The sequence below is a fragment of the Thamnophis sirtalis genome, unplaced genomic scaffold (assembly GCF_051295495.1).
Source record: "Thamnophis sirtalis isolate CommonGarterSnake01/CBP01778 unplaced genomic scaffold, rThaSir2_p1.2 scaffold_7, whole genome shotgun sequence".
Lineage (NCBI taxonomy): Eukaryota > Metazoa > Chordata > Lepidosauria > Squamata > Natricidae > Thamnophis > Thamnophis sirtalis.
Genome location: NW_028261387.1, coordinates 74,478,726 through 74,504,921, shown reverse-complemented (window position 1 = coordinate 74,504,921; position 26,196 = coordinate 74,478,726). Strand labels below are relative to the sequence as shown.

Sequence of the window (26,196 nt, the reverse complement as noted above, 5' to 3'; positions counted from 1 at the left end):
ACTCGTGCTCAACCCAGATAAGACCGAGTGGCTGTTGTGTTTCCCTCCCACTAATTCGGCAAGTATTCCATCTCTCAGGCTGGTGGGTCAAACACTACGCCCCTCAGACAGGGTCCGCAACTTGGAAGTCCTCCTGGACCCACAGCTGACTTTTGAACACCATTTGTCAGCTGTGACCAGGGGGGCATTTGCCCAGGTTCGCCTGGTGCACCAGTTGCGCCCCTACCTGAACCGGGAGGCTCTCACAACAGTCACTCGTGCCCTTGTGACCTCTAGGCTGGAGTACTGCAATGTGCTCTACATGGGGCTGCCCTTGAAGAGTATTCGGCGACTTCAGCTAGTCCAGAATGCGGCCGCGCGAGCGATTGTGGGTGCACTTCGCTTCACCCACATAACACCTATCCTCCGCGAGCTGCACTGGCTACCTGTCGATCTCCGGGTACGCTTCAAGGTGCTACTTGTCACCCATAAAGCCCTTCATGGTAGTGGATCTGGGTACTTGAGAGACCGCCTACTGCCAATCACCTCCACTCGACCTATTAGATCCCATAGATTAGGCCTCCTCCGAGTCCCATCTGCCGGTCAATGTCGACTGGCAACCACGCGGAGGAGAACCTTCTCGGTGGCAGCTCCAACCCTATGGAACGATCTCCCCGTGGAGATTCGTACCCTCACCACCCTCCAGACCTTCCGCACAGCCCTCAAAATCTGGCTATCCCGTCAGGCCTGGGGCTAAAGACTGTAACCCACCCGAATGGTATGAATGTTGAGTTTTTTAATGACGTACTGTCCTACGTGTTAAATGTTTGTTTCCCCCCCCCCTTTTCGAGTTGTAAGCCGCCCTGAGTCCCCCAGGGAAAAGGGCGGCATATAAATAAACTTCTCAAATCTCAAATCTCAAATGACGATATCTATTCTGGCTCATCTTTTGCTCCTAAGAGTAGAAACAGTTACAACTGCTCTACTAATATTAAAAAAAATTATTACATTTTATCAGGGAGTTCAAGTGGTGCAATCCAGATCATGATGGGAGTAAAATGATCAGAATCTGCAATTGTTCTATTATACCAATTCTATTGTTACACAGATCGGTAATGTTCTAGGACCGCATTCACGTTCTTATTGGCTTAGGACCAAGTTGTCATCTCTTTCAACCTGTGACTCTCTTAAAAGATCTCTTAAGTCCTGTTGGAATAACAATGTATATGTAAATTTAATGTGTTGCTTTTTGTTTTTCTGTCGTTTTCACCAATTAATTTTGCTTGACTTTGCAGAGCTGAATATTCTGTTTTTCATCTTGAGTCCAAGATATTTTATCATTCATTTTGGATCTGGGTACTTGAGAGACCGCCTACTGCCAATTACCTCCACTAGGCCAATAAGATCCCATAGATTAGGCCTCCTCCAAATTCCATCAGCCGGTCAATGTCGACTGGCAACTACCCGGAGGAGAGCCTTCTCGGTGGCTGCTCCAACCCTCTGGAACGATCTCCCCGTGGAGATTCGTACCCTCACCACCCTCCAGACCTTCCGCGTAGCCCTTAAAACCTGGCTGTCCCGACAGGCCTGGGGCTGAAGACTTCAACCCCACCCGAATAGTATGACTGTTGCATTTTTTAACAATGTATTGTTTTTCATGTATGTAACGTGTTTTGTCCTTCCCTCCCCCCGAATTGTGAGCCGCCCTGAGTCCCCTCAGGGAAAAGGGCGGCATACAAATAAAGTATACAATAAAGTATACAATACAATTTTCTTTATCATTAATTTTCATAGTGACTAGTTGATGGCAACTTAAGAGGCTGGAAAGGAAAGGCAATCCATAAATATTTTCAATACAAAACAACCATCTATTCATACTTTAAAAAACTGAAGTTGTACCTGATGCAACCCTGTGCTGAACCCTGCAGAACCTGTCAGGCCATTAGGTCCCTGGTAAATCCCTGAGGTACCTATGCCAAAAAGAGAGAGGAAAAGGAAGCAAAATAAATGAGAAAATAAATGATACGTTATTAGGCTCAATTTAAACACATTTGATGGACCATCTGACAAACAGAAAGGAAAATTTTAGGTCAGGATTTGTGGCTAGGGGTTAAAGTTAAACCTTGGACAGCCCAAGAATCCCTGGTGAATGAGACATTTTGGTAAGATTGGTTTGGTTCATTGTTATTTTTATTTTAAATTATGTTCAGCCTTTTGTAGGGCTTACATTGTAATTTCCATGTATCACCTATCTTTAAAAGAATTTTTTAAAAAAACCTGTACGTATAATTTTTGCAATACTGTCCTGAAGGCAATTCCAATTTCCCAGAAAAGAGATTAAGAGATTCCTTTTGGCCCCAGGGTTATATGTCACTCACCTGTTTCTGATCTTAAGAATCTGCTGCTATAAACCTCATCACAAAAACAGCCGAATGAGCCCAGGATTGTTCACTCTAGCTAGCATTATTTTAGAATTCAGGTCTATCTTTCCCACAATCTACTAACTTTAAAAAAGCAAATGGAGAAACTAAGGTTTTCTGGATATAGTAAACATTTATTTGCCTCTTAGATGTGGCTAACTCAATTACCTACAGATACAGTATGAGGCATGGTGATCTCAAGATCCATCCAGTCATTTGAATCTTAATTATTTGAAACTCATATAGGATTTCCTGCATCTCTCCTACGTAACTTCGAAATTCTAAAATTTAGAAACTTCAACTTGTTGAGGGTGCCTCTTATTAAAAATGTATCAGAGTGAATAAAATTAGAACTCATAATTGTAATATGTACAAGAAACACATTGGAAGTCTTTGACGATGTTTACACTTTAGACTTTATTACTAAGGCAAGGCTTCCTATTGTTCCTGAATTTTGTTCTGGATCCCTGACTGTGCACTGAGCATGAAGTAATTGTTGTTTCTGTTCTTATTTTGGGTAACTAGAACTCAAAAAATCAATCCCCTGATGCAGTTTTCTTTTAATTGCAGATACGGACAGTTCTTTTAAACATAGGAGAGAATCAATGCATGGGACCAGTAAAATATTCTCTTAGCTAAAGTGCAGGAACAAATACTTCTGGGTATTTCCATGCTATGTCCTTTTTTTGAATATCCATTTATTTGTTTTTATTTTAAGACCCCGGATTAAGCAGGAGAATGGACAGCTGAACAAACTGCAGCTTGCCAAACACAGTCACAAAAGCACATGCAGGGAGAAATAAATCTCACCCCCCCCCCCCCAAAAAAAAATCAAACCACTCAAGGAAGAGAATCTACTTCCAGAACTAATTTGCTGTCACATCTGGCTTTTAAAAACTTTTTTTTGACAAGGGCGTGGGGTGGATTAAAAGCAGAGGCTGGGTCACGATCGTTCAATATGGATTCTGCCTTAGGGTGGAAGCCTAAACCATTATGTACTCCAAAAGAAGAAATTCTTACTGGACAATTCATGTCCAGTAGATAAATCATAGACATTATCTATCAGTGAACAACTTTGCATCTCCAAAACCTTGTGAAAACAAATAAACAAGCAAACAAACAAACAAAATGCTGTTTAAGCGCACTCAGCACCTGAAAGAAAATTCTTGTATATTTAAAGAGCTGAACTAGATGAACTGAAGATAATACAGTTGAGGCAAAAACAGTAGTTTATTTGGTTTCACCAGAAAAAAAGAAATCAAGGAAACTCTTTCCCTAACAATGAAAAAGAGGGTTTTTTTTCAGCAGCTATCCTAGCTTTAGTTGAAGAACAAAGAATCCCTTTATCCAATGCAGAACTAGGTAACTTATAACAGTAGAGCAAGTTTAAGTATAGTGGGCAATGCCTTCCAATGGGATGGGAATGAAACAGGAGGTGAGGGCCTATGGTGGATTAAATGTCCCCGTGACTGTCTCCATAAGCAGGAACAGCACCATAGCAAGGATCAGTGGCCTGGTGGCAGGTTCTGGCTAACAATTTTTTTTCCGGAAAAGCAGAGTTAGGAAATTGCCCATTTGTGCACTAGATAGTTACTTCTCGTGATGAGATCACAGCTTGCCAAACACAGTAATTGAGTTTTTGTCTCTAGTTGTGAGATGAATGGCTTGGGTGCTGAGATTATATTACACTCAAAACCTCTGTCTGGCCTTATAGATATATTCATAAAAGCCTCGCTTCCTTAAACTTTTTTAGATGCAATTAATTTACAAATTATGAGAGGTCTTCCAAACAGCAGGAAAGAACAAAGATACCTGATGAGTGCTTCAAGAGAACTTGAATAACATTGAACAATTAGTGCCAGAATTGAGGTAGCATTCAACAGGTTCTCAACAGTTCTGGAGAACTGGTAGCAGAAATTTTGAGTAGTTTGGACAATTGGTAAATACCACCTCTGACTGGCCCTCCCCTCATCTATTCTCTGCCTCCCGAGTCCCAGCTGATCAGGAGGAAATGGGGATTTTGCAGTAACCTTCTCCTGCCATGTACCCACCAAGCCACGCCCACAGAACCGGTAGTAAATTCCACTACTGGTGTATATGTGTATATATACACACACCTACACACACCCATATTACCCATACTTATACATATGCTATAGATAGCTATATAGCTATATAGCTAGATAGAGATGATAGATAATTATACAAAGGATTTTAAAACATTTAAAATGTTGTAAGCTGATAGAATCACTTGTGTGTGTTAGTATGTGTTATATAAATTTGTTTAATGAATAATTAATGAGTAAACAGAAGCACTTTTTCCAAATCACAGGAAGTAGTATTTCCATTCTCATTTGCATTCATTAGATTGCACTTTTACCCTTGTGCCTAGTTCTGGCACTACATTTTGAGATATATTCAGGCAAACTGCAAAAAAGAAAAAAGAGCAATGATGGAAAACACAGGACTGGAAGAGAAATAGAAAAAACTGATGATTTTCTAGCATCCCAGAATGAGGGAATCATGGACTTAAGTTACAGAAAGACAGATTTTGTTGTCAGAACGTTTTAAATAAAATCTTTCTAACTGCAGTAGCATAGGAAATCATGTTTAAAACAAAGTATAGCTTAGCATGGGTATCTGAATAACCTGAATGAAAATAGAAATATGTCTTTCCGTTGCGAGTTTTTTTCTTTCCAGAAATTGCCCTTGATTGTTGCTTCTCCATCTTTTTGGCCTAGCTGTTCTTAATAATTATGCAAACTTCAAAACATTTATATTTGTGGGGGACAGAGCCTGGATGCCGTGACGAGACGACGTGCAATCTCAAAGCTCTGAGATCGCACTCGATACTTTTATTGCTGGGGGGTTCTAACGGACCTAAATGATCCCGAAGAGATGGTGAATAGGAAGATTACATCTTGCTGATCTCAGGGATATCGCAAATCTCCGAGAAAAGCAGGTTTAAAGTCTTCAGCTGGCAATAAAAATTCCAGTCTTTCAAGGCTGACAAAGTCAGGGCAATTTAGAGAAGAAGTGTTTTAGCTGGTAAGAAACTTTTATTGTTTAAAGAAAAACGGACTGCCTAAAAAATCTTAAAACTAACTTAAATCAAAGAATAGAAGAACTTAGCGGCGATTTTGATCTTTCTAATGGTTTTGGACAGTGGTTATCTTACTTTTTAAATGTTATTTACATGGACTGATTCTAAGTAAACCTTTTCAAATGGATGGATTACTCTAACATTTCTTCTGACTCTCTGTAAGCTAATTGACTACAAATTGACTGTTTACATCTTGGCACTTTTATTGCTTGGCTGTTCTGGCTTAAGATCTGATAAGATTGTACAGCTGTTCCCTTTGTAGTCTGCTTTCACTTGCGAATCAGTCTTGCTGAGTTTTTAAGAAAAAATACAACTGTGTATAAACATGGCGTCTCTTCAAGCGTCTCTCCAAGCGATACTTTCAGCTTTGAAGAGGGTGTTTGATACAGAGGAAAGAATTCAGAGAAAATTGGATTATTTGGTGTTTTTGGCAACAAATTGTGAGGAAAAAACTGAGGATGTTTACCAAATGCAAAATAAGAAGATGGAAATTCAAAAAATTGAAATGGAAAACGGAGATAAAGAATTTGAGCTTGTTGATATTCGTGACAATTGGTTTATTTCTGAGGGAGGAAGAATGGAATATTTGAAGAGGAGTTAAATGGAGAGAAAATTTACTTCAAAGGACAGGACATAGAAGGAGAAGAAAATACTAAAGAATTTATGGATTATGAAATACTATTTGCAAAACATTTTATAACACTGCTGAGAATTAAAGACAAGCTGATAAAGGAAACAAAAGGTGGGCGTCAACATTATAATGAGAGATACCACAAACAAAAAGGTGTAAAGATTACTTTGTATGGACTCGTTCAAAAAGATGTTTGGAGAATTGGATCCACAAATGGCAGTAGATATAAGACTGTTCTGTTATTGGAGAGATACAGGTTGATAGATGGAAGAGTATAATTCAAAATTAGGTAAACTTAGCTAAATCCATTGGTAATAGGTATAGTTAAATAAAAATTGATAATGATAGTAATGTATACAATGTTGAGTTGTTATGATAAGTAATAATTGGATATGAGAAGGGAAGGTTAGAAATATTTTTGGACTATATATAAATATTATTAATAACAATAATAATTATAATAAACAAACAAAACTATATACAGTTAAGTTTTAACTAATAGGGGGGAAATGTTATGATATAGGATATAGTTAAATAAAGAAAGGATAATGATAATAAATTATATACAAGGAGGATTAGAAAATTTTGGTATTAAATATTATGGATGTTTAGCTAAAACAGGATATGAAGACTTAATGTTAATGGAGGATTTTACAAATAAGTAAATGAAATGCCAGCATGTGGTTATGTATTGAATCTTGGTATACTTAAGGATGAAGGATGTTTAAATAACTGTAGTCAAATAAAAGTGGAGGTATGATGTTGTTAATATAGTAAATATTTGAGTTAAGATATTTGAATTAATATGAATTATATTTGATGACGGTGGAAGAGATGCACAAAAGCTTTTTGTAACCAGCTGATATACTTTCTACAATATATGTTTGTTTTGAAAATAAATAAATAAAAAAATTAAAAAAAATATTTATATTTTTCAGAGTAGCTCCTGAAATTATTGAATTCAATCCAGCCAAAGGAAGCTGACTTCCGGCTGGTGACTCTTTTGGGAGTGTCTGATGCAAAACCTGCACAGGGGGAGAAAAAAAAGTACAAGTTGTTTGTGTAAGTCTGATGCAAATTGATGCCTGTGTGGTAGCTCTCCATAAACAACATGCCGACAAAGCTGCTCAGACTCTTTACTAATTTTTAGAGCTTCTGACCTTTGCAACAGGAAGGGCAGATGGGTAAATGATACATTTATTCCCCAATTCTGCTGGTGGGTCTGAGACATTCGGCTTCCATTCAATCATATGTATTTCTTTAAAATGAGAACCGCACGCCAAGAACTTTCCCTTCTGGATCTTCTCCACATGGAGCATAGTTCACATATGGGTTCAATCAAATCAGCTTCTAAAATGTCACAATGCCCTCATTCACAGGTAACCCAGAGAACATTTAGCTGGTAATAAAACAACTTAGATATTAGAGGAGAACAGCTCTTTGGATATTCAGTACTGGACGGTACTCGGTAGGGACACTCAACATTGACCTTGCTCTACGGACTTCCGTAATGATGGATTGTGAAATGAGACATCTGAATGTATAAGAGCAACTTGCAAACTGAGAGAGGCCATTAGTAAGCCTATGAATGAAATAATCTGCAGCCTTTCACGAGAAACAGATTCCATTTGCAATTTCTTTCATGTTTTTTAAAAATGTGTTCCTGTCATTGAACTACAGATGTAGCCCTACCTCAAACATACCCTGAAGTCTCTTTTGACCATCCAATCTGTTAAAATACTGGAGAAAAACTCTGCCAATGCAATAAAATTAAACTGCCAGATATAAAATGAGCCTTCAATACTATGTAAATGTTTCTATCCTGTTTGTATGCATAATATATTTAGCATATAAAAAGATGCCCTAAGCTAGAAAAGTTTTTTTTAAATCAGCTAATATACATTCTTATAATCAGTTAATGAGGTACTTTAATCAAGATATAAAATATCCTAATCAATAAGCAATTTAATAATTATATGTGAAGGTACAGTTAATCAGTGATCATCAAGTTCCAGCTGTACTCAATATTGTACTGTAGCTCTACTTAAATGAACAAATAATTTTAAAAGTGGAACCAGATGGAGGGCTACTAATCGTACGCTGAATCAAGTCTTTTTCAAAAGTTGCATCAACAGACATGCTATTTTATACTGCATAAAGTTGGAAAAGTCTTTCCTTCATTTGGGCTCTGATGTTACCATTTCTTTGATGTACTGGCATAAATCAGATGCCCTGACTGAGTATTCTACCTGTTTCCACTCATTCATTACAACTAACACTCTTTCTTCTGCTTCCTTAAGCTTTTTAAAAACATAAATATTATGAAAAGTAGCAGCTCATTACTGGAGATCTGATTTGGGATTTTTCCCCCTAATTGTCCCTAAAACTAACTTCTTTGTTCAGGTTTTTCTGATGCAACTAAATCTTTTCTACCTGTTTGAACCATACTAGATTTACAAGTTTGCAAGTAATTTCAATGTAACTGCCCTAATATAAAAACCCTAGACCAGTGGTTCCCAAACTTGGCAACTTTAAGACTTGTGGACTTCAACTCCCAGAATTGAAGCAGAGCGGGCTGGAGAATTCTGGGAGTTGAAGTCCACAAGTGTTAAAGTTGCCAAGTTTGGGAACCACTGCCCTAGACCAAGGCTGTCAAACCTCCGGCCTCCAGCCAGAGGCAACATGCGCTGGCAACACCCACTCCCGGTTTAGCGAAGGGAGAAAAAAGTCCTGATATGGCACGTGACACTGCTGTAATGACGTGAGTTTGACACCCCTGCCCTAGAACAAGAGTCAGCAACCTTTTACCAGAAATCAACTAACTGGTGATCCCCCCCCCCCAAAAAAAACAAATTGGTTACAGCCGAAGTATTGCCTATGCACGTGTGCATGGGTACATGTCACTGAAATTTGAGCAATTGCCAGTAGTCTAAAATTTTCCACTGGCCAATGCTGTTAGATTGCTATTAGGAAAATGGCTATATTTACAATCTACATGAGTTCCTCCAAAATCAATGTATTTCTTTTCAGTATGAGTTATATATTTAAATAAGCAAACACAATATAAAAACATATTTTTATAACCAAGTCTAACACAACTGATGCTTATTGTTCACTATAATCAGTATTTTAAAATATCAAATAATTGCTTTTTCATGTAAAAATCTTGTTTCGTTGAGAAAACTAACTAATCTACTAGTTAAATCTTAGACTAGAGTACATAAACATCCCAGCAAATGTGGCTAGGAGATTATAAAACTATAGTTCTAATTACGTGAAATTATAATCTGAATTCTTCTTTTGCTAGTATCCCAGCCTAAGACTAATTGCAACTCCTAAACAGAAATCCCTCTTCTAGAATCATGGAGTCTACTGGGTCAACTTTGGCCAGGCACATACTTATGCTATAATTCCATAGGCCAGTCACATATTGCAACAAGCTACTAGTAATGTGTGAGCCTAACCATTGTATTTAAGAATAAACTGCTTTTGAGATTAATATGCTACAACAGGGAGAAATGAAAATTAAGTATGCTACCTCAAGTTGCTTGAAAGACTATATTAGCCAATTCCCTATATTGAGGGAGAAGATTTGGAATCTTCCCCCAATGTTCAAAACAATTACTGTTTTGAACAAAACTGTTCAAAACAGTTAGAAAAGCGGCATCCAATGGGTTTACTGCTCTGGGAAATGACAGAAAACCATCTTCACCTAAACCCTGGTGGATGCCTTGATTGACATGCTGTATGCTCACATAAGGGATGCGGTGGATCAGTGGCTAAGACGCTGAGCTTGTCGATTAGAAAGGTTGGCAGTTTGGTAGTTCAAATACCTAGCGCTGTATAATGGAGTGAGTTCCTGTTATTTGTTCCAGCTTCTGCCAACCTAGCAGTTTGAAAGCATGTAAAAATGCAAGTACAAGAATAGGAACCACTTTGGTGGGAAGATAACAGCATTCCATGCACCTTCAGCATTTAGCCATGCCGGCCACATGACCATGGAGATGTCTTCAGACAGCGCTGGCTCTTCAGCTTTGAAACGGAGATAAGCACCGCCCCCTAGAGTCAGAAACAACTAGCACATATGTGCAAGGGGAACCTTTACCTTTATGCTCACATACTTCCTTTTCTAATTATTACTGGAAATTTCCTATTAATTGATTTTCTGCTATTACGAACTTTTGGAATGAAAAGTACCATTTGAATCTCTTTCAATCCTTCTTGAAAGAAATTTTAAATACTGGTTTAAGGACATACATATATAGCACACATACTCATACACACCACACACACACACACACGTACACGAAGAGTTTTGTTAGATGGGACAAATGGAAAAAATGGGAAGAAATAAAGCTCTAGGACATTATTTGGAAGAACTAAAGATCAAGATTGTTAAAAGTGAATGGAAAAAAATATAAAGTTGATTTATTTGATGAGTGTTAAAATAGATGTGCTGCTATCTTTGGTAATCTTAATGGACTGTTGCTAACTAGGACTGAATGACCAAGTTTTAAGGATTTATTATAGATAAAGAGTTGAGCTATAGGAATAAGGTTATTTTAAGAGGTCACAAGTTACTAACATTGTTTATATTTGTTGTGATGAACAAGGAAGACAAGTCCCTGAAGTTTTCTTGCTAAGGTTGTTCAGAAATGGTTTACCATTGGATCCTTCCTAGGATTGAAAGTGAGGGCCTGGCCTCAAATCACCCATCTGGCTTTGTGCCTAAAGAAGGATTAGAACTCATGGTCTTCTGGTTTTTAGCCTGATGCCTTAACCATTATACTAAACTGGCTTTATTGGTCATAACACCTACAACTGATTCTCAAGAACAGATGTAGCACGATCTGAATTCCTGTCTGGATTCCTATCCAGATTCTGGGCTTCCCATATGCATGTGGTTGTCCCTGTGGGCGATAATTTATAGTTTCAGATTGCCCTATGATATGTTTCCTAATTTAAAAACAGTTTGAAAAAAATATGGCAAAGGGAAAGCTGTAATACAAGTTTTGAGGTGTCTGTTTCCTGGTATATTTAGGTTATTATGTCTCTGGATTCAGCTTATTGCAGTTGCCAGCTTGGAAGACATTCTGAGTAATTCAATTCTGCTAATGGAAATTGGTTCCCATCCCGTAATGTATTGGTTCAGGGTTCTTGGGTGTTTAAAGATGAATTTCACATGTGAGAAGTTTTACACATGTATCTTTCTTTTGGCTGTAACTGCATTCTGGTAAAATGTATGAACAAGAGGCAGCTGCTCACTTTAGACTAAATGCCGAATTCCTTTTCCATAAGATCCAAGCACTTCAGCTATTGCTTTGTGTTGTAGTCTGAATTTGATTTGAATTAGGAGCCATAGAGATACAGAAGAAATGAGAACTATTTTAAAAGACTTTATCAAATATTCATGAATTCTTCTTGCTAAGGATTAGCTCTCATTTATGCACATGATACTTACCATTTATGTATACACTATCCCACGAAACCATATTAAAAACCAATAAATTAGTTTTCTAGATGGGATTTCAGATTAAGATTTATTTAGGCCTTTAGCTGAACTCAATAGACCAGGAGTGGACAACCACAGTATGTTCCCTTTCAGACCTGTGGACTCCCAAAATTCCTTCCAGATGGAAGACTTCAGTGGGACTACTTAGAAAGGGAAGCAAAAGTATAAATGAATATGGGAATAACAGTGGGACAAGATTACAAGCCTATGGGTGTTAAATCCACATATAATTTTGGAAAAGCAAAACAAAACAGCCCTTTCTTGTCTGTATCTCTGTGGCATTTTGTTTTAAAAGTACTATTTAATAACAAATCATCAAAATGTTTACACATAATGACATTCAACTACAGTTAGTCCTTGCTCAATGATGGTAATTGGGACCAGAATTTCCCATTGCTGACGCAACTGTCATGTGCCAATTACTCATCCTGTAATCATGATGCAGCTCTTTCTATTGCCACTGTTAAGTGAATCCACAACGTCATATGGTCATCTCACCTTAACCCATTGATTTTGCTGGTTGAAAGCCATCAGAAATGGTAGCAAACACTGATTATATCACCATGGATGACTCCCCTATGCCGAACGCCCAAATAATGATCACGTGATTGAGGGTTTGCTACCATGGCCACAACTATATGGACCATTCATGTGCCATTTCTAGTGTTGTTCTAACTTCAAATGGTTGCTTACTGGTCGTTAAATGAGGACCGCTACTCATATTAGAGAACCTGTAATTTTAGCATTGGTCAAATGTTCCTTTGTAGTTAATGGTCCGACCTACGTCCAATGGCTGCAAGCCATATGCAATGAGGACAAGATTGCTCCTAATAAATAATAGCTTACAACAAATTGTAAGCCTCTCGACTCTCAACAACTCTGAGAATCTCACATCGATAAAAGAAGTTGCAATAAAACAGAAAGAAAAAAGATGGGGAGTGTGATGAGGTGAGGGTCACCACTCTCATTTGCCAAAGGCCAGGTGAAAAGCTAGATCTTTACGGTTCTTTTAAACGAGAACAGTAGAAGCCATCTGGATCTTGTTCCCAAGGGCAGGGGCTGCCACAGAAAAGGCAATGACAAACCTAGAGGTGCCCAAAACAGGCTTTTTCCGCTAGATTGAGCCACAGCATTCCTTTTCATTTCCTGGCTGGGGTATCTCCCATATTCTATCATATCACACTGGTTTTTAAATCATAGCACATTTGGCACAGGAAACCTCACGCTTGGTAGCTCTTAAAAAAAAGGAGCCTTTGCTACTACTGCAAAGCTGTCCTGAGCAGAGGCCTCTCTTGCATTCATGGTGATGTGATGCATAACTGTGCCTCCACAATCTTAGGCTGCACCTAATACAAACCAGCTGTGAGAGAAGCTTGGGAGAAAAGGGACAACTGCATTTCTATACAGGTTTTAGTTTTACGAAGCTGAAGCCACTGCAGTGGCAATTTGCCAAACACAGTCTCTCCATCTCCCATATTTTCCACGATGCTAGATGTAGCTGAAGTTTATAATGCAGAGTAATTTACATTTCATGAGGAAGTACTGAAAATTATATCGCAAAAGCAAGTTTCAGAGGCTCCCCGAAGGAATATTGTAACAAATACCAAGGGCTGTGTCAGTGAGACATCTAAATCACCACTGCTAATGTGTACAATAAACATCATAGGTACTTTAACATGTAAAAGAAGATTTATGCTGAGTATTCAGTTGATGCAATATGTATTCCACAAGCCACAGAATCTCATCAATGTGGGTTTGTTTTTGTATTCTTGTGGTTACAAAAATCAACTGATAGTAATAATTTTAATAGCAATTTTCTTAAACATTACAATTAAAAAGATAAAAACTAACACAAACTAAGAAAAATAAAAGAATAACAGTAACAAAAATAAGTGCAAAAAATAAGAAAGAGAAAAGAAATAGAAAATAATATCGTAGAGCAAAAGAACAGAAATATATAAAGAAATTACTTTTTTCTTCATCACAAAAATAAACAATTTTAGTAATTTATCTCCTTTAGTATCTAATAGAATAAATGTCTTCTTCCCATAAATCCAATCTCTTATCTTTAATCAAATCCTTAAACCATTTTCATTTCAATCCTGATACAGTAGAACCTTGCGTCACGAAGACTTCTGACCATGACAAAATCGGGTGCCAACCAAAAATTTAGCAATTTTTTTGCATCTGGTCTCAAACAAATATTCAGATGGGTATCAAACACAGCCGTGGTGATTTTTCCTGCCACAGTGATTTCCCATTCTGCGCCTTGTTTTTTTTTGAATATGCATACTCAGTCAGTCTTGCTTCCGGTCACAATCAAATCAGGTTGTGACTGAAGGAATGGATTATGGTTGTGACTGGACGTTCCACTGTATCAGTAAAAATCCAATAAGGGTTACCATCAGAGATAACAACATATCTATTTTAAACATGATCATATAAACCAACATTATATTCCTCCTTTTACTGCTAATAGTCTTAATTTTTTATTCCTTTTAATAATGTCCTAGCACTTGAATTCTTTTTATCACAAGAAGTCCCATCTTCTCATGTTTTGTTTAAAAAAGAATTTAAAATGACAGCACTTTTTCATGGCAAGGATCGTTATAATTAATTTCATAACCTTATTCAAATCTATCTGGACTCTTGATATGTTTTGAAACTTTCTAAAATCAAAATTTTAACCATTTCTTCCTGCTTATTTCAGATTTTTTTTAAAAAAAAAAACCTTAAACTTATCTATAAAGTTTCTTTGGCTAAGGGTTGAATGAAACTTACCCGGTGCTATAAAACTTGTCATTCCAGAGGTTTTTAATAGCAAAAAAAAAACAGTTAACAAGGAATTTTCAAAAGTGATTAGTAAAGTACCGGTAAGTATTTCAAACGTGTGTATAAAAGTTCTTACCACAGTTTGGGCCAAGACAGTCCTCCTTGTCTCCCAGTGCTAAACCTGTTATGAGTAGTGACTTCTGGAACACTTGTGAGCGACCCCAAGTCCTCTCTTTATTTGGAGAGGAATCCTGATCAGCTACTCAATTCACCAGCTCTTCATTCCGTTATTGTTGTCTGCTCTATTCTCAGTGGAACTGTCTTCAGTTCTCTTATTTCTTGGAAGTAAAAACTTGACTTATCTTCTTTGATTTTCATCTTTTCCAAGTCTCCCCCCCCCCCCCAATAGATCTGCCTTCCACAACATATTGCCTGATCTAGATACTTAGGAACAATGGCATCCTGCCAGTATACTCTTACCTTGGGCCCCTCCAGATGACTCAGCATCAATGCCACACCTATGACACATTCTTACAACCTCGTTTATCTCAGGAAACTGAGCAGATTATCTTCTGGATCATGTGCAACTTGTAGAGCAATTCAACTTGCAAAAGAGCTTGGGAGAATTCTTGATTCCTCCCCCTCTCCTTATTTGAACTTGGAAATCTCTAATAAATTTTATAATCAACCTTATCAGATAATCTAATCTTAATCCTTCTAGTCATTCGGTTTCTGCATTCTGAAGGAGAAAAAAAAATACAAAGGCTTGATTTGCTCTCTGCATTTAATCCCTGAACTGCTTCCCAGCCTTTGAATTACTTTCCTTTCCCCACCCAACACAACACACAGTCACTCTACACTGCAATCTTCAGAGCTGCAGTTGCTGAGAAAAATCACTGACTGAAAAAAGTTAGTGTTGTGCTATCATCACAGCTTTTAATGGGACTTATATGATGGAGGAACATAAATCCTTTCTCATTGTATTAACAGTTGAAATGTTTTATAAACTGCCAAATATACATAACATTGGGGGAGGGGGTTGAGGTGTGGTGGCGCAGTGGTTAGGGTGCAGCACTGCAGGCCACTTCAGCTGACTGTTATCTGCAGTTCAGCGGTTCTAATCTCACTGGCTCAAGGTTGACTCAGCCTTCCATCCTTCCAAGGTGGGTAAAATGAGGACCCAGACTGTGGGGGCGATATGCTGACTCTGTAAACCGCTTAGAGAGGGCTGAAAGCCCTATGAAGCGGTATATGTCTAACTGCTATTGCTATTGCTATTGAGGTTACACGAGAGACAAGCCTTTCTGCATAGAGTGAGAACATTTTTGTTACTCTTAAGGACCAAGAAAACAATGCGATTATTTTTGCCATCTCCCATTGACCAACTAGCAGGAATACTTCAGTATTCCCTGCCCATTATCAGCAACCTGAGATGGATAGGAGTGTAAACAATGATCCTACAATGTAGGAGTATTTCCCAACCATGACAACTTCTATACGTGTGGATTACAACTGCAACTTCAATGGGATTAGCCCACCCAACTCACTCGGGCGGAAGGGGCATGCCGCAGATTCCATTGGCCAAGGAATCGTGCTTGGCAGGCTCTAGGAAAATGCTTCATCTGCCACAGCTTTGTGTCCCTAGAGATGAGATTCAATTCATTCCTTTGGAGTCAAAACTTGGTTCTGCCAATTGGCTTGGGATCCTGATGGGGGTGTTCCATGCTGAAGGTAGGTTAGTAGACTGAGAAGACACCACCTCTACATCATCTGTATTTGATTCCTAGGGATTAATTTTAATGTTTTAAACATTTTAATCTTTTAATACTTTTGTTTTTGTGATGTTGCTCACAATGAGACGGGTGCCATGTACATCATCAAATGATTGAATAAAAAGTCCCAGAATTCTCAGGAATGGCAATACTGAGCACATCACATCTGAAATTGTCCAGATTAGAAAGTCCTTTGGAAGGATGAAGAAATGGCAAGCATGTTGAGATAGAAGAGCCTGTAATATCTTATTAAAAGTAATAAACAGATGTCTAAAGGATCTAAGGATCTTCTAATCCAGTATTCTATTCACACTGCGACTGACTAGCAGCTAACTAGAACATTTAAGGAAAACAAAAATGTAGATCCATTTTCTTACACAAGTTTCCTAGCAACTGATATTACCACACTGAAGGTATCTATCCACTAAGATTAGTAAACGAAAGAGATTTTCATGCCAGCATTAGTTAAATCCTTTGAGATTTGCTTGCTTAGGGCATGCAATGAGCACAGAAAAGTAGTGATACTGATATTTCTGATACTGTATTGGTTTATCACTAAATAGTATCACAGTTACATAACAGGCTGGCATATTCTGCAACATACACTGCTAACTGCCTCCTCATGTGTGGAAAGGGCGAGATCTGGTTTTAATAGAATTCTTTTGCCCCCAGGAGTTATTAAAATATGTTTAGGAGAAAAGAAAGTAGACCCCTCTAACACCGGTGAAATCCTCCAAAGTCTGCTACCGGAGTCTGCTACTGAGCGCGCCTGAGGCACACCAGCACAGCACTAAAAAAGGAACATTTTGAAGCTTTCTAGGTAAGTAGAACAGCGAAAGGGGGGGGGGTGGATCCACTATGCCACGTGATTTAGATTAGCTAGAAAGCAGGAAATCCGATGATTCTAGCTAATATAAATAGTGCATCACAGCTGATCGTTGGAAGTACCGGTTCGCCTGAACAGGTAGCATTATTTATTACCGGTTCAGGCGAACCGGTCCGAACCGGTAGCATTTCACCCCTGCCCTCTAAAAAAATTAACTCTTGTGCTTATCTTCCTATTTACATGCAATTCTGTGAAAAACTATAAAATGCACAAATAGCTCTTGCAGAAGACATTGTGCCAGTTATGCCATGTATTTTTTTAAAAATGCTCAAATCAAAGTATAGGACTGATACATTCTGATTCATAGGAGGGTAGTTTTTAATCATACACTATGAAACTTTCTCTGAGAGGAGTGAAACTAAATCCAAAGATGATTTCCTGCTTATGCAACTGTTCCACAGGCATTAGTATGAAAATGCATATGCATTAGTATGAAAACTGCCACATGCTATTCTATCCTATGAAATCTTATAGAAAAGCACCAGTAGCTGTTGTCCTTTTATGTGACAATTTCTTAGCTACAACTTAAAGTAGTGTATAGTAAAAAGACAGTCAATTTTACCTTGCTCAAGACAAAGGACTAACCACTTCTCAGCTCCAGTATCAATCACTGTAAATATTTAATTCATTATGCTGCAAGAATTTAAGGAGTCTGATAAACCACAAGGCCAAAACTCTGTCTCCATGCACAATTTTATGTATTTCCATCACACTAACTTCCTTCTTTGCAAGTTGCCAAGAAATTAAAAGACGCTTGCTCCTAGGGAGGAAAGCTATGGCAAATCTAGACAGCCTACTAAAAAGCAGAGACATCACCCTGCCAGCAAAAGTGTGTATAGTCAAGGCTATGGTTTTCCCAGTTGCAATGTATGACTGTGAAACTTGGATCATAAGAAAGGCTGAGTGCCAAAGAATTAAGGCTTTTGAACTATGGTGTTGGAAAAGACTCCTGCGAGTCCCTTGGACTGCAAGAATGTCAAACCGGTCAGTCCTAGAGGAGATCAACCCTGACTGCTCTTTAGAAGGCCAGATCCTGAAGATGGAACTCAAATACTTTGGCCATCTAATGAGAAGGAAGGACTCACTGGAGAAAAGCCTAATGCTGGGAAAGATTGAGGGCAAAAGAAGAAAGGGACAACAGAGAATGAAGTGGCTGGATGGAGTTACTGAAGCAGTCGGCATGAACTTAAATGAACTCCAGAGGATGGTAGAGGACAGGAAGGCCTGGAGGAATGTTGTCCATGGGGTTGCGATGGGTCGGACATGACTTCTTAACTAACAACAACAAATTTCCTTCTAGGTTAAAGAACCTTAGTGTCAGCGTTCCAAATATCATCCATAAATAAATCAGAGTCCAAGGCAGAACTATCCTTAAACTTCCAATTTAATAAGAGAGACATGTTGGCACATCTGTAGCAATCCTGAATCTGAAAGCTTCCTGGGTTACCACCCAGTTTAAAGTTCAATATCTTGCCCCCACACCCACAAGTTTATCACATGGTCCAATCTTCCTCTGCCACGCTGGCATTTCCACCCATCTAGTCAGGTGCAGAGGTGCAGAGACAAAGAATGACCTTGGGCTTCTAGAAAGGAATGACAACACATTCTGCAATTCTACTCCTTACTATTCCCCCTCCCAATTACTACACTAATGAAACAGCATAGAAAAATAATAGTGTGTGTAGCAGACCAAAGATCCTAAAAGGAATGTAACTGCAGGCCAGGCCTGACACTTAGATTCTGTTAATGGGGATCCTCTATGTTCTACGTCCCTATTAATTTGAGTGGCCCTTTCTGGCAAAACTCCAGCATTTAAAAAATGCCAGTAGAAACATGTTCAGGCAGCCAATGCAATGAAACCAGGTTACTCATTATGAGGAATGTCAAAGGATCCAAGGGAATCCATCTCTTTCTTTGGTTGCAGGGTCAAGTGTAAGGAACACCTCAATTGGATTTTAAAGGCAGAGGGAGGGGGGGGGCTGGACTGCATATGCAGCTGTTCTGGTCTGTCAGATCAAGGCACTCTGCTGTATAGCCAACAAGACCATTAACGTAAGGCAATGAGGTCTTACAAGATGCATGGTGGGGGGAGGGGGGAGCGCTTGTTTTCCTTTAAGAGGCTTGTGAAAGTTGGGGAATAGAGGGGAGGGAAACAAGAAGGGTAGCCTGCCCTCCCAGGTGTATGCAGTGTGGGAAAGCTCTAAAAGCACATTCCTCAAAAGAAGGAAGGAAATGTTCTGAGCATCCCATGAAGAGCTTTCATCAGCACTTTGGAAAAGTAAATAATGTCCAGAGATAAAGAGCTTTTTAAAAGACATTTTAAAAAAACCATGGTTGGGTGGACTCTTTCTTCTTTTAAACAGCTGAGATTAATTTATTTTTGATGGAAAAGAATTTGCGTCTCTGGATAGTATTCCACCCTTAAAACTGCTTTCTGAATGTATATGCTCACCATACACACAATACCATCAGTGAAGTAACATTCAGTAACTCAGTTCACCCAGTGCATTACTTTGGATACTGAATTCACCAATGTTCAGGGTTCACACAATTAATCAGTCGGTCTGGATCCACTAATCAAACCAGGATTAGCAGCATGGAAAGCAGAGCCCCATAGAGCAACTACTGAAAATCTTTGAGTAAACGAGAGTCTACTTATACTGGGATTTATACTGGAGACTAGAATTTAAAAAATTGTGAAAACAGATTCATGTGCACAGTTGAGAAATTCAGAAAGTGAAAGCTCATGACATCCAAGATTTAAGGTGGGTTGTTGAGAATGCAGCACAATTATTGTGTAAGAATAATTTCTTTTACTGCAGTCATTAAACTTTCATGTTTGTTTCTTTTATTGCTTCTCTTTTCTTTTTTATTCCCATGTCGTTTTTCTCAAAACCCTGACAATGCCCAAAACAATAGCCCATTCCACATTTAGAAACTCCCATTGCCCTTGCATTCTTCACTAATTCTGTCAGTATTTCTTCCTATACAATCAAAACTATCTTAAATGTATATTCATTGCTTTAGTATGTATATGTATGAATAGATATTTGCTGAAACCACGTTTTACTACATATTTCTAGCAGTTAACTATCAGTCATCATCCTCATGCATTGTTTTTCCATATTCACTCATCTCATCTCAACCATCAACTTCAAGTCACCAGTTAGAATACCGTCCCCCACAACGTGGATTTCATTCATTGCATAATTTCTCCCAAAACTCATCTCCTGGTCTTCTATTATCATCATTCATTGGAGACTATTATATTGCCAATTTATGGATTCTGAGTTTCATAAGCACCCATTCTAATATAGAAGGCGCCAATTCATATTTTGCTGATACACACTTTAGCCCTTTTACTCATAATTAAATTTATTGGGATATATTTATTGATCCAATGCCACAGGATCAGATCAGTTAATTCAATTCTGGTACAACTTAAATCAGGCACATGACATATTTTTCTTTCATCAATTCATTTTCTTTATTTCTAACTGTAAGGTTAGGTAATGGTCACTTCTAATACATCTTGGTGAATATGCCACAAGCACAATCACAGTCCAGTTCCACCTCAAAACTGTTCATGCTATTCCTTATAAGCTAGGTTCTCTAGGCAGAGACTACTTTTAACCCAACATACTGCTAACTGCATCCCATAAGTTGGATCTATAGGCAGTATGCTGATATATATTTAGAGTGCAGACATATTTAATATCAATGAACAAATAATTATGTACAAATGGAGATTTAAATATAATGACATAAGTGCAATCGGTATTCTAAAAATGTTAAGCAAAGAAATATGGGAAATAATGTAATAGAGGCAGCAGTTTGTTCAGGAAACAACGTGATATGACTATATATCTGTCTAGTCACGCAAAATAGCATATTTGTATGTGTTCTTGTGTGTGTGTGTGTGAGAGAGAGAGAGAGAGAGAGATAGAGGGTGGGAGAGAGAGAGGGTGTATGTGTGTGTGAGAGAGAGATGAAATAACTAAAATCATTTGGGTCTTCATAGAAAAAAACATAATGATTTTAAAACATTGTACCCATTTTGCGAAATTTAGATCTTTTCCTTTTTTAAACAAATAATGTTTAATTGAAGATTGGTGAGCGCTGTTTATTACCCTTGCAGTACAGAGTAGGCGGTTCTGTGCAGCACAAGGTTGCCACAAAGTCATTCTGAGTGCTGTTTGGGAAAATTGTTCCAATGCAACAAAGCAGAATGCTAAAGTAGACATATTGACCCTTTCTGTAAGTGTTCTTGGCTGAAACAGATTTTGCATACTAACCATGCATTTGGTAAGCATAAGGTGTCTGGCCTGATGTTGCTGTGCTGAAGCTGGATCCATAGCTAAGAAACCCACTCTGACCAGGTGAATGGCTCAGGCTATCTTCTGTTTTTATGGCTTAGGAGACAAAAAAGAAGGAATATATATTACTGGAAAGCTGATATGAAGCATGCACACATATTTGAGGCGCTAAGATTATTTGTAGTAGTGTTTGTCCCTACTGTACCCTGCAATTCATCCAGCAGAAGATGGAACAATCTCCAAAATAAAGGGCAATATGACATAGTATTTCCTGGATAGGAAAGGGAAGGGAAACTGTAATTGTTCAAAAGCAGGGGGGGGGGATTTGAATCCCAACTCTTATTCATATCTTAGAGAATAATGAAGGTTCTATTAATGGTCTTTTAAGAGAATTAGATGTTTTTGTACAGCATTTCACTTGTACTCGGCATTATTTGCTGGGGGAGTTCGCAGAGTATGCAGAACACCACATGAATCACATTTTACCTTTAAAATAGAAGAGATCCCACTGCAAGCTGTGTGTCTGCCCAATAACACTGATTTATGGTTGCCTCTTGCAGCCATTTTAAAAAATGAGAGCAAATTTCCTCACGGGATAACAATGGCACACAATCTTGATATTTGCAAAGTCATCTCCTTGTGAGAATATCTGTTGTACTAGGTCTGGGCATTTTCTGCATCCTAACCCCTTAAATGTTGCCACCTAGTAGGGCTTAGATAGCACACTTTCATGGTACATGACTTTGCCCTCTGGAACACCCTCCAGATCTGGCACCCTATCCTCGTAGTCTTCCAAAAAGCTGTGAAGGCCTGGCTTTTCCTTTAGATAGTATGAGTCTGGAGCCCAGGGGAGCTCTACGTATCGTTCTGGATATGTTGCATTTGGGCTCCAGGAAGTTTTTCGTTGGCTTTTATACTTTTTACTGTTTTTACTGCTTGATTATTGTTTGTGAGTTGCCATAAGATTGGCAGCTATAGAAATCTTTTAAATAAACAAACTTCCCATGCCAAAAACAAGCCAATTTGTTTGGGCAACCATGAGTGATTATAAGTTACTATTGCCGACTCCATCATTGTGGGTATCTGAATTGGACTTTTGTGAGTCTACGGTAGGAGAAATTTTTTTTTTGTTTCCCTGACATTTATATTCTGATTGCAATCGGCAACTTGCATGCAGAACGCTCAACACATTATAGGCTTGGCCACAATTAATCCTCAGTGACAGATGCTTTCTGGAAGCCTGTTTCAGATAAAGAAATAACTTGGCACCAAATTAATTTCCACATAGTTCTCCGTTTTGTCTAGGAACTTGGGATAGTTTTACTTTTGAGCCAAAAAAACAATAGTGCTCCATTGTTCTTGGTTGTCTGCCAGGTGGGATTTTTCAGAATGTACAGAATTGCATGGTGGGTGTAATGAAGAGGGAGGGGGGAAAAGAGGAGAAGTTATTGTTCAGAAGATGCAAATAGGTAATCTATAGGATGTGTAAGAACCATGCAGACTTGACAGATGCCCCCTAACCACAGATCTTTGTGAACCAGCAGAAGTCCTTTCGGGATGGTGGAAATAAATAAATAAATGAATAAATAAATGTTTGAAAAATAATGGACCAAAGACACCAGTTAGTCACCAAAGGACTAGTCTTCACCTGCTGTTAATAACAACTGTTCAGTGTTTTTCTTGGCTTTTATCCAGCTAATATAACTTTACATACATAGTATATAAATGATTCCAGGAAAAAAATTTCTCAAGCCACCAGGATTAAAATTAGAATCATAAGGCCTGTCATTCTACTATAGAGAGATGTTTATGAACTGGTTTGAAATTCTCTTACTTATTTAGTTGATCAGGAACACATTTAAATTTTTAAATGTATGAATGTTTTAAAAGTCCGTGTCAATTTATTAAGTTTCAAAGATCATAATCCAGGATATATGATGAATCATGAAGAGTTCCTATAGAGCGGAGGTCTCCAACCTTAGCAACTTCAACAGAGTTGAAGTCCACAAGTGTTAAAGTTGCCAAGGTTGGAGATCCCTGCTATAGAGTATATGTCTACTCATACGTAAGCTCCATGAGATGAGAGTAGAGAATTTCAAGTATAAGGGATTAAATCTGTCAAATCTGCTTGCATAAAAAAGCCTCGGCAGATTACAAAATATTCTATGTTTGAACCTCTCTCATGGCCAAGTGTTACATTTTATTTCATGCTTGATTATAAAAAGAATACAATGTCTCATGGGTCATAATATACATTTAATAATTAACTTTCTCTTAGCACTGTTGAATTGTAATACCAGCTCCTTATTTCTATTCTTTTAAACTACGTATATATGAATACTGACCTAGAATGTTGAAGAACTGATTAAGAGGCAACTGCTGTAAAAATTACAAAATCTTTAAAGGACGACTAAAAAAAAAACCTAAATGTATGTCTAATATTATTAATTAAGAAGCAATGCAATGGGTTAGAACATGTAGTAACCCAGTTTGAATTTCTGGAATCTGAGATTGCTACCTAGAATTTACCACAAAGCCTGTCATGCCAAAATAAACTGAAACTGAAGTGGGCTGGCAATTTAAATTTAGATTCAGTATCAGGAAACTTGTTATGGTCTAGGTCTTGGAACAGTCGATAATATGAACATGCTGACTTATGCTGTGTGATTCATTCAGTCGGTATAAGCCTACAATCACTTTAGGTTGGTGCAGAACAATAACATATGCAGAGTTACTTGTATATACTGTACCTAGAAAATTAAATGGATCAGTATATTTATTTGCACAGTCCAACCTTTGGGCCAGTTATTTTACTTTAAGACACATATCGTGCTCTTTACGTTCTCAAGAAGTTTGTATGCCGTGAACCAGAAGTTCTTAGAAAACTAATAAATAAAAAGATCTTTCCAACTTGAAAATATTACTTACTTCATGACTGCTTAATGAAAAAAAAGATCATGGCTAAACAGGGCAATTTGGAGCTGCTTAGAATATCAATCAATCAATTTTGTTTTATTACCAGTTTTAATTATTGTATAATTATTATTAATAATAATTAATTGTTTAATTATTGTATGAAACAACATTGTATGAAAAATCCTGAATTAAACCGTTCAGATACTCTTCTGAGATAGCCTTCTCAGTTGCATACTGCAGTAATGTTTTGGTTTTCCAATTTAGGAGACATCGATGCAGTTAGATTTATAGACTTGATGCAGTTCAACTATATCTATCCCAATGGTGCGTTTCAACATTTTTTAGAACCTCTTCTGTAAGTGTGGCCTGCTTTGTGGGAGTGGCTGGCCAGCCATGTGATTGGGTGGGCATGGCCAACTTGTAAAATGTGATAAAACTCACTTAACAACACTCTTGCTTAGCAACCAAAACGTTGGCTCAGAAACTCTGGCATTGACACACGCAAGTCTTAAAGCTGTCAAGTTACAAGACCCTTGCACCCCTAACCCTTTAGAAAAAAACCCCACAGGGGTGTTCAAACTTGACAGCTTTAAGACTTGTGGACTTCAACTCCCAGAATTCTTCCTCTCGCTCTTCATCTTAATGATGTGCGGATGGGCGGGGGGAGGGAGCTGCAACCGGTTCTAAACGGCACTGTAGATTTGTGGAACCTCTTCTATAGAAGAGGTTAGAACTGGCAGGAATCCACCCCTGATCTATCCAGATAATTGTAAATCAAATTGAAATGCAAACAATTAAGAAAGCCGAGTTTTTCTTATTAACCAGTGCACTACTTACAATAGGAAGGAATTCCATACGGTTGTCCAGGGGGTGGATACGCAGTATAAGCAGCAGTTTGCTGGATGCCTGCACTGTACTGAGTCTGCCCATATGTAGCCATTGTTGCAAAGGATGGAACTGTTACTATATGGGGATAATGTCTAATCAAGAAAGAAAGAAAAATGTTTACATCAGTTGATCACTTTCGGCAATGACTATGAGATGACATGAATAATTGAGGCTTTTATTGGAAAGGAAAAATATTTTTTCCCCTCTCTCTCAAATAATTTATCTGCAAAATGGAAGCACATGTTCTCTGTAAAAAATAGCAATGGAGAGCTAAGAGGGGTTTTTTCCCCTTTAATCTAATTTTCTTTTTGGGAAAGGGTGTTATTTTAAATTTATGGTCACCTTTCCTCTGGATAAACATTTTATGTTTGGTATTATACCAGTAATTCTATTACAATCCTGAAATTGTCAGATCCATATTTTGCACTGTAGTTTTGGGCCAAACTCAGAAGCAGCCCTATTATAATCCATTGAAGTAATTCAGATTTCCAATTCAAGAAAGTATTGTGATTGGAATATCAATCAAAACTGTCCAAAAGGCACTTTGTGCCATAAAGGCCATATAATAGTGATGGTTATAGGGTTACCACCAAGTTATTAGCAATATTTTGGTTTTGTCTGACAGTGCTTCGGTCTAATAGTCATTACCACGAGTGGGTAGAATTCTCTAAAAAACTACGACACATAAAGCTGTAAATAAAAGGAAAAAATGCATAAGGATCCTGATGGTAATGCCCTTCATACTCTTAATGATTTCATGCAGCAATTCCTGATCGATTTTAAACAGAAGATGAAATTTATATACGCTAAAGTCAAAGCACATGGAATTGCCTTCTAAAAACATCCAATTACAGAATAGAACTCCTACAAAGCAATTGTGTCATGACCTATCCAAAAAAGACAGCTGCTTCAATTATACCAAAGCTACTGAGAGGTGAAAGAAAATCAGCAAGATAACATTCCTTTACTTCTCTCACAGAGCAGTCAACTCTGCCACAACT

The 26,196-nt window shown here is 38.0% G+C and overlaps 1 protein-coding gene across 4 annotated transcripts in view; it reads right to left on the bottom strand.

Moving 5' to 3' along the window:
• EYA2 (EYA transcriptional coactivator and phosphatase 2) overlaps positions 1 to 26,196 on the bottom strand; it is a 123,543-nt gene that overhangs the window by 36,589 nt on the left and 60,758 nt on the right. For all 4 annotated transcript variants that reach the window (XM_087720421.1, XM_087720419.1, XM_087720420.1 and 1 more), the window contains exons 4-6: positions 25,145 to 25,287; positions 21,371 to 21,487; positions 1,879 to 1,949 (exon numbers count right to left, since the gene is read on the bottom strand). In XM_087720421.1, the coding sequence (XP_087576547.1) occupies positions 1,879 to 1,949; positions 21,371 to 21,487; positions 25,145 to 25,287 (331 nt within the window). The remainder of the gene's footprint in view (positions 1 to 1,878; positions 1,950 to 21,370; positions 21,488 to 25,144; positions 25,288 to 26,196) is intronic.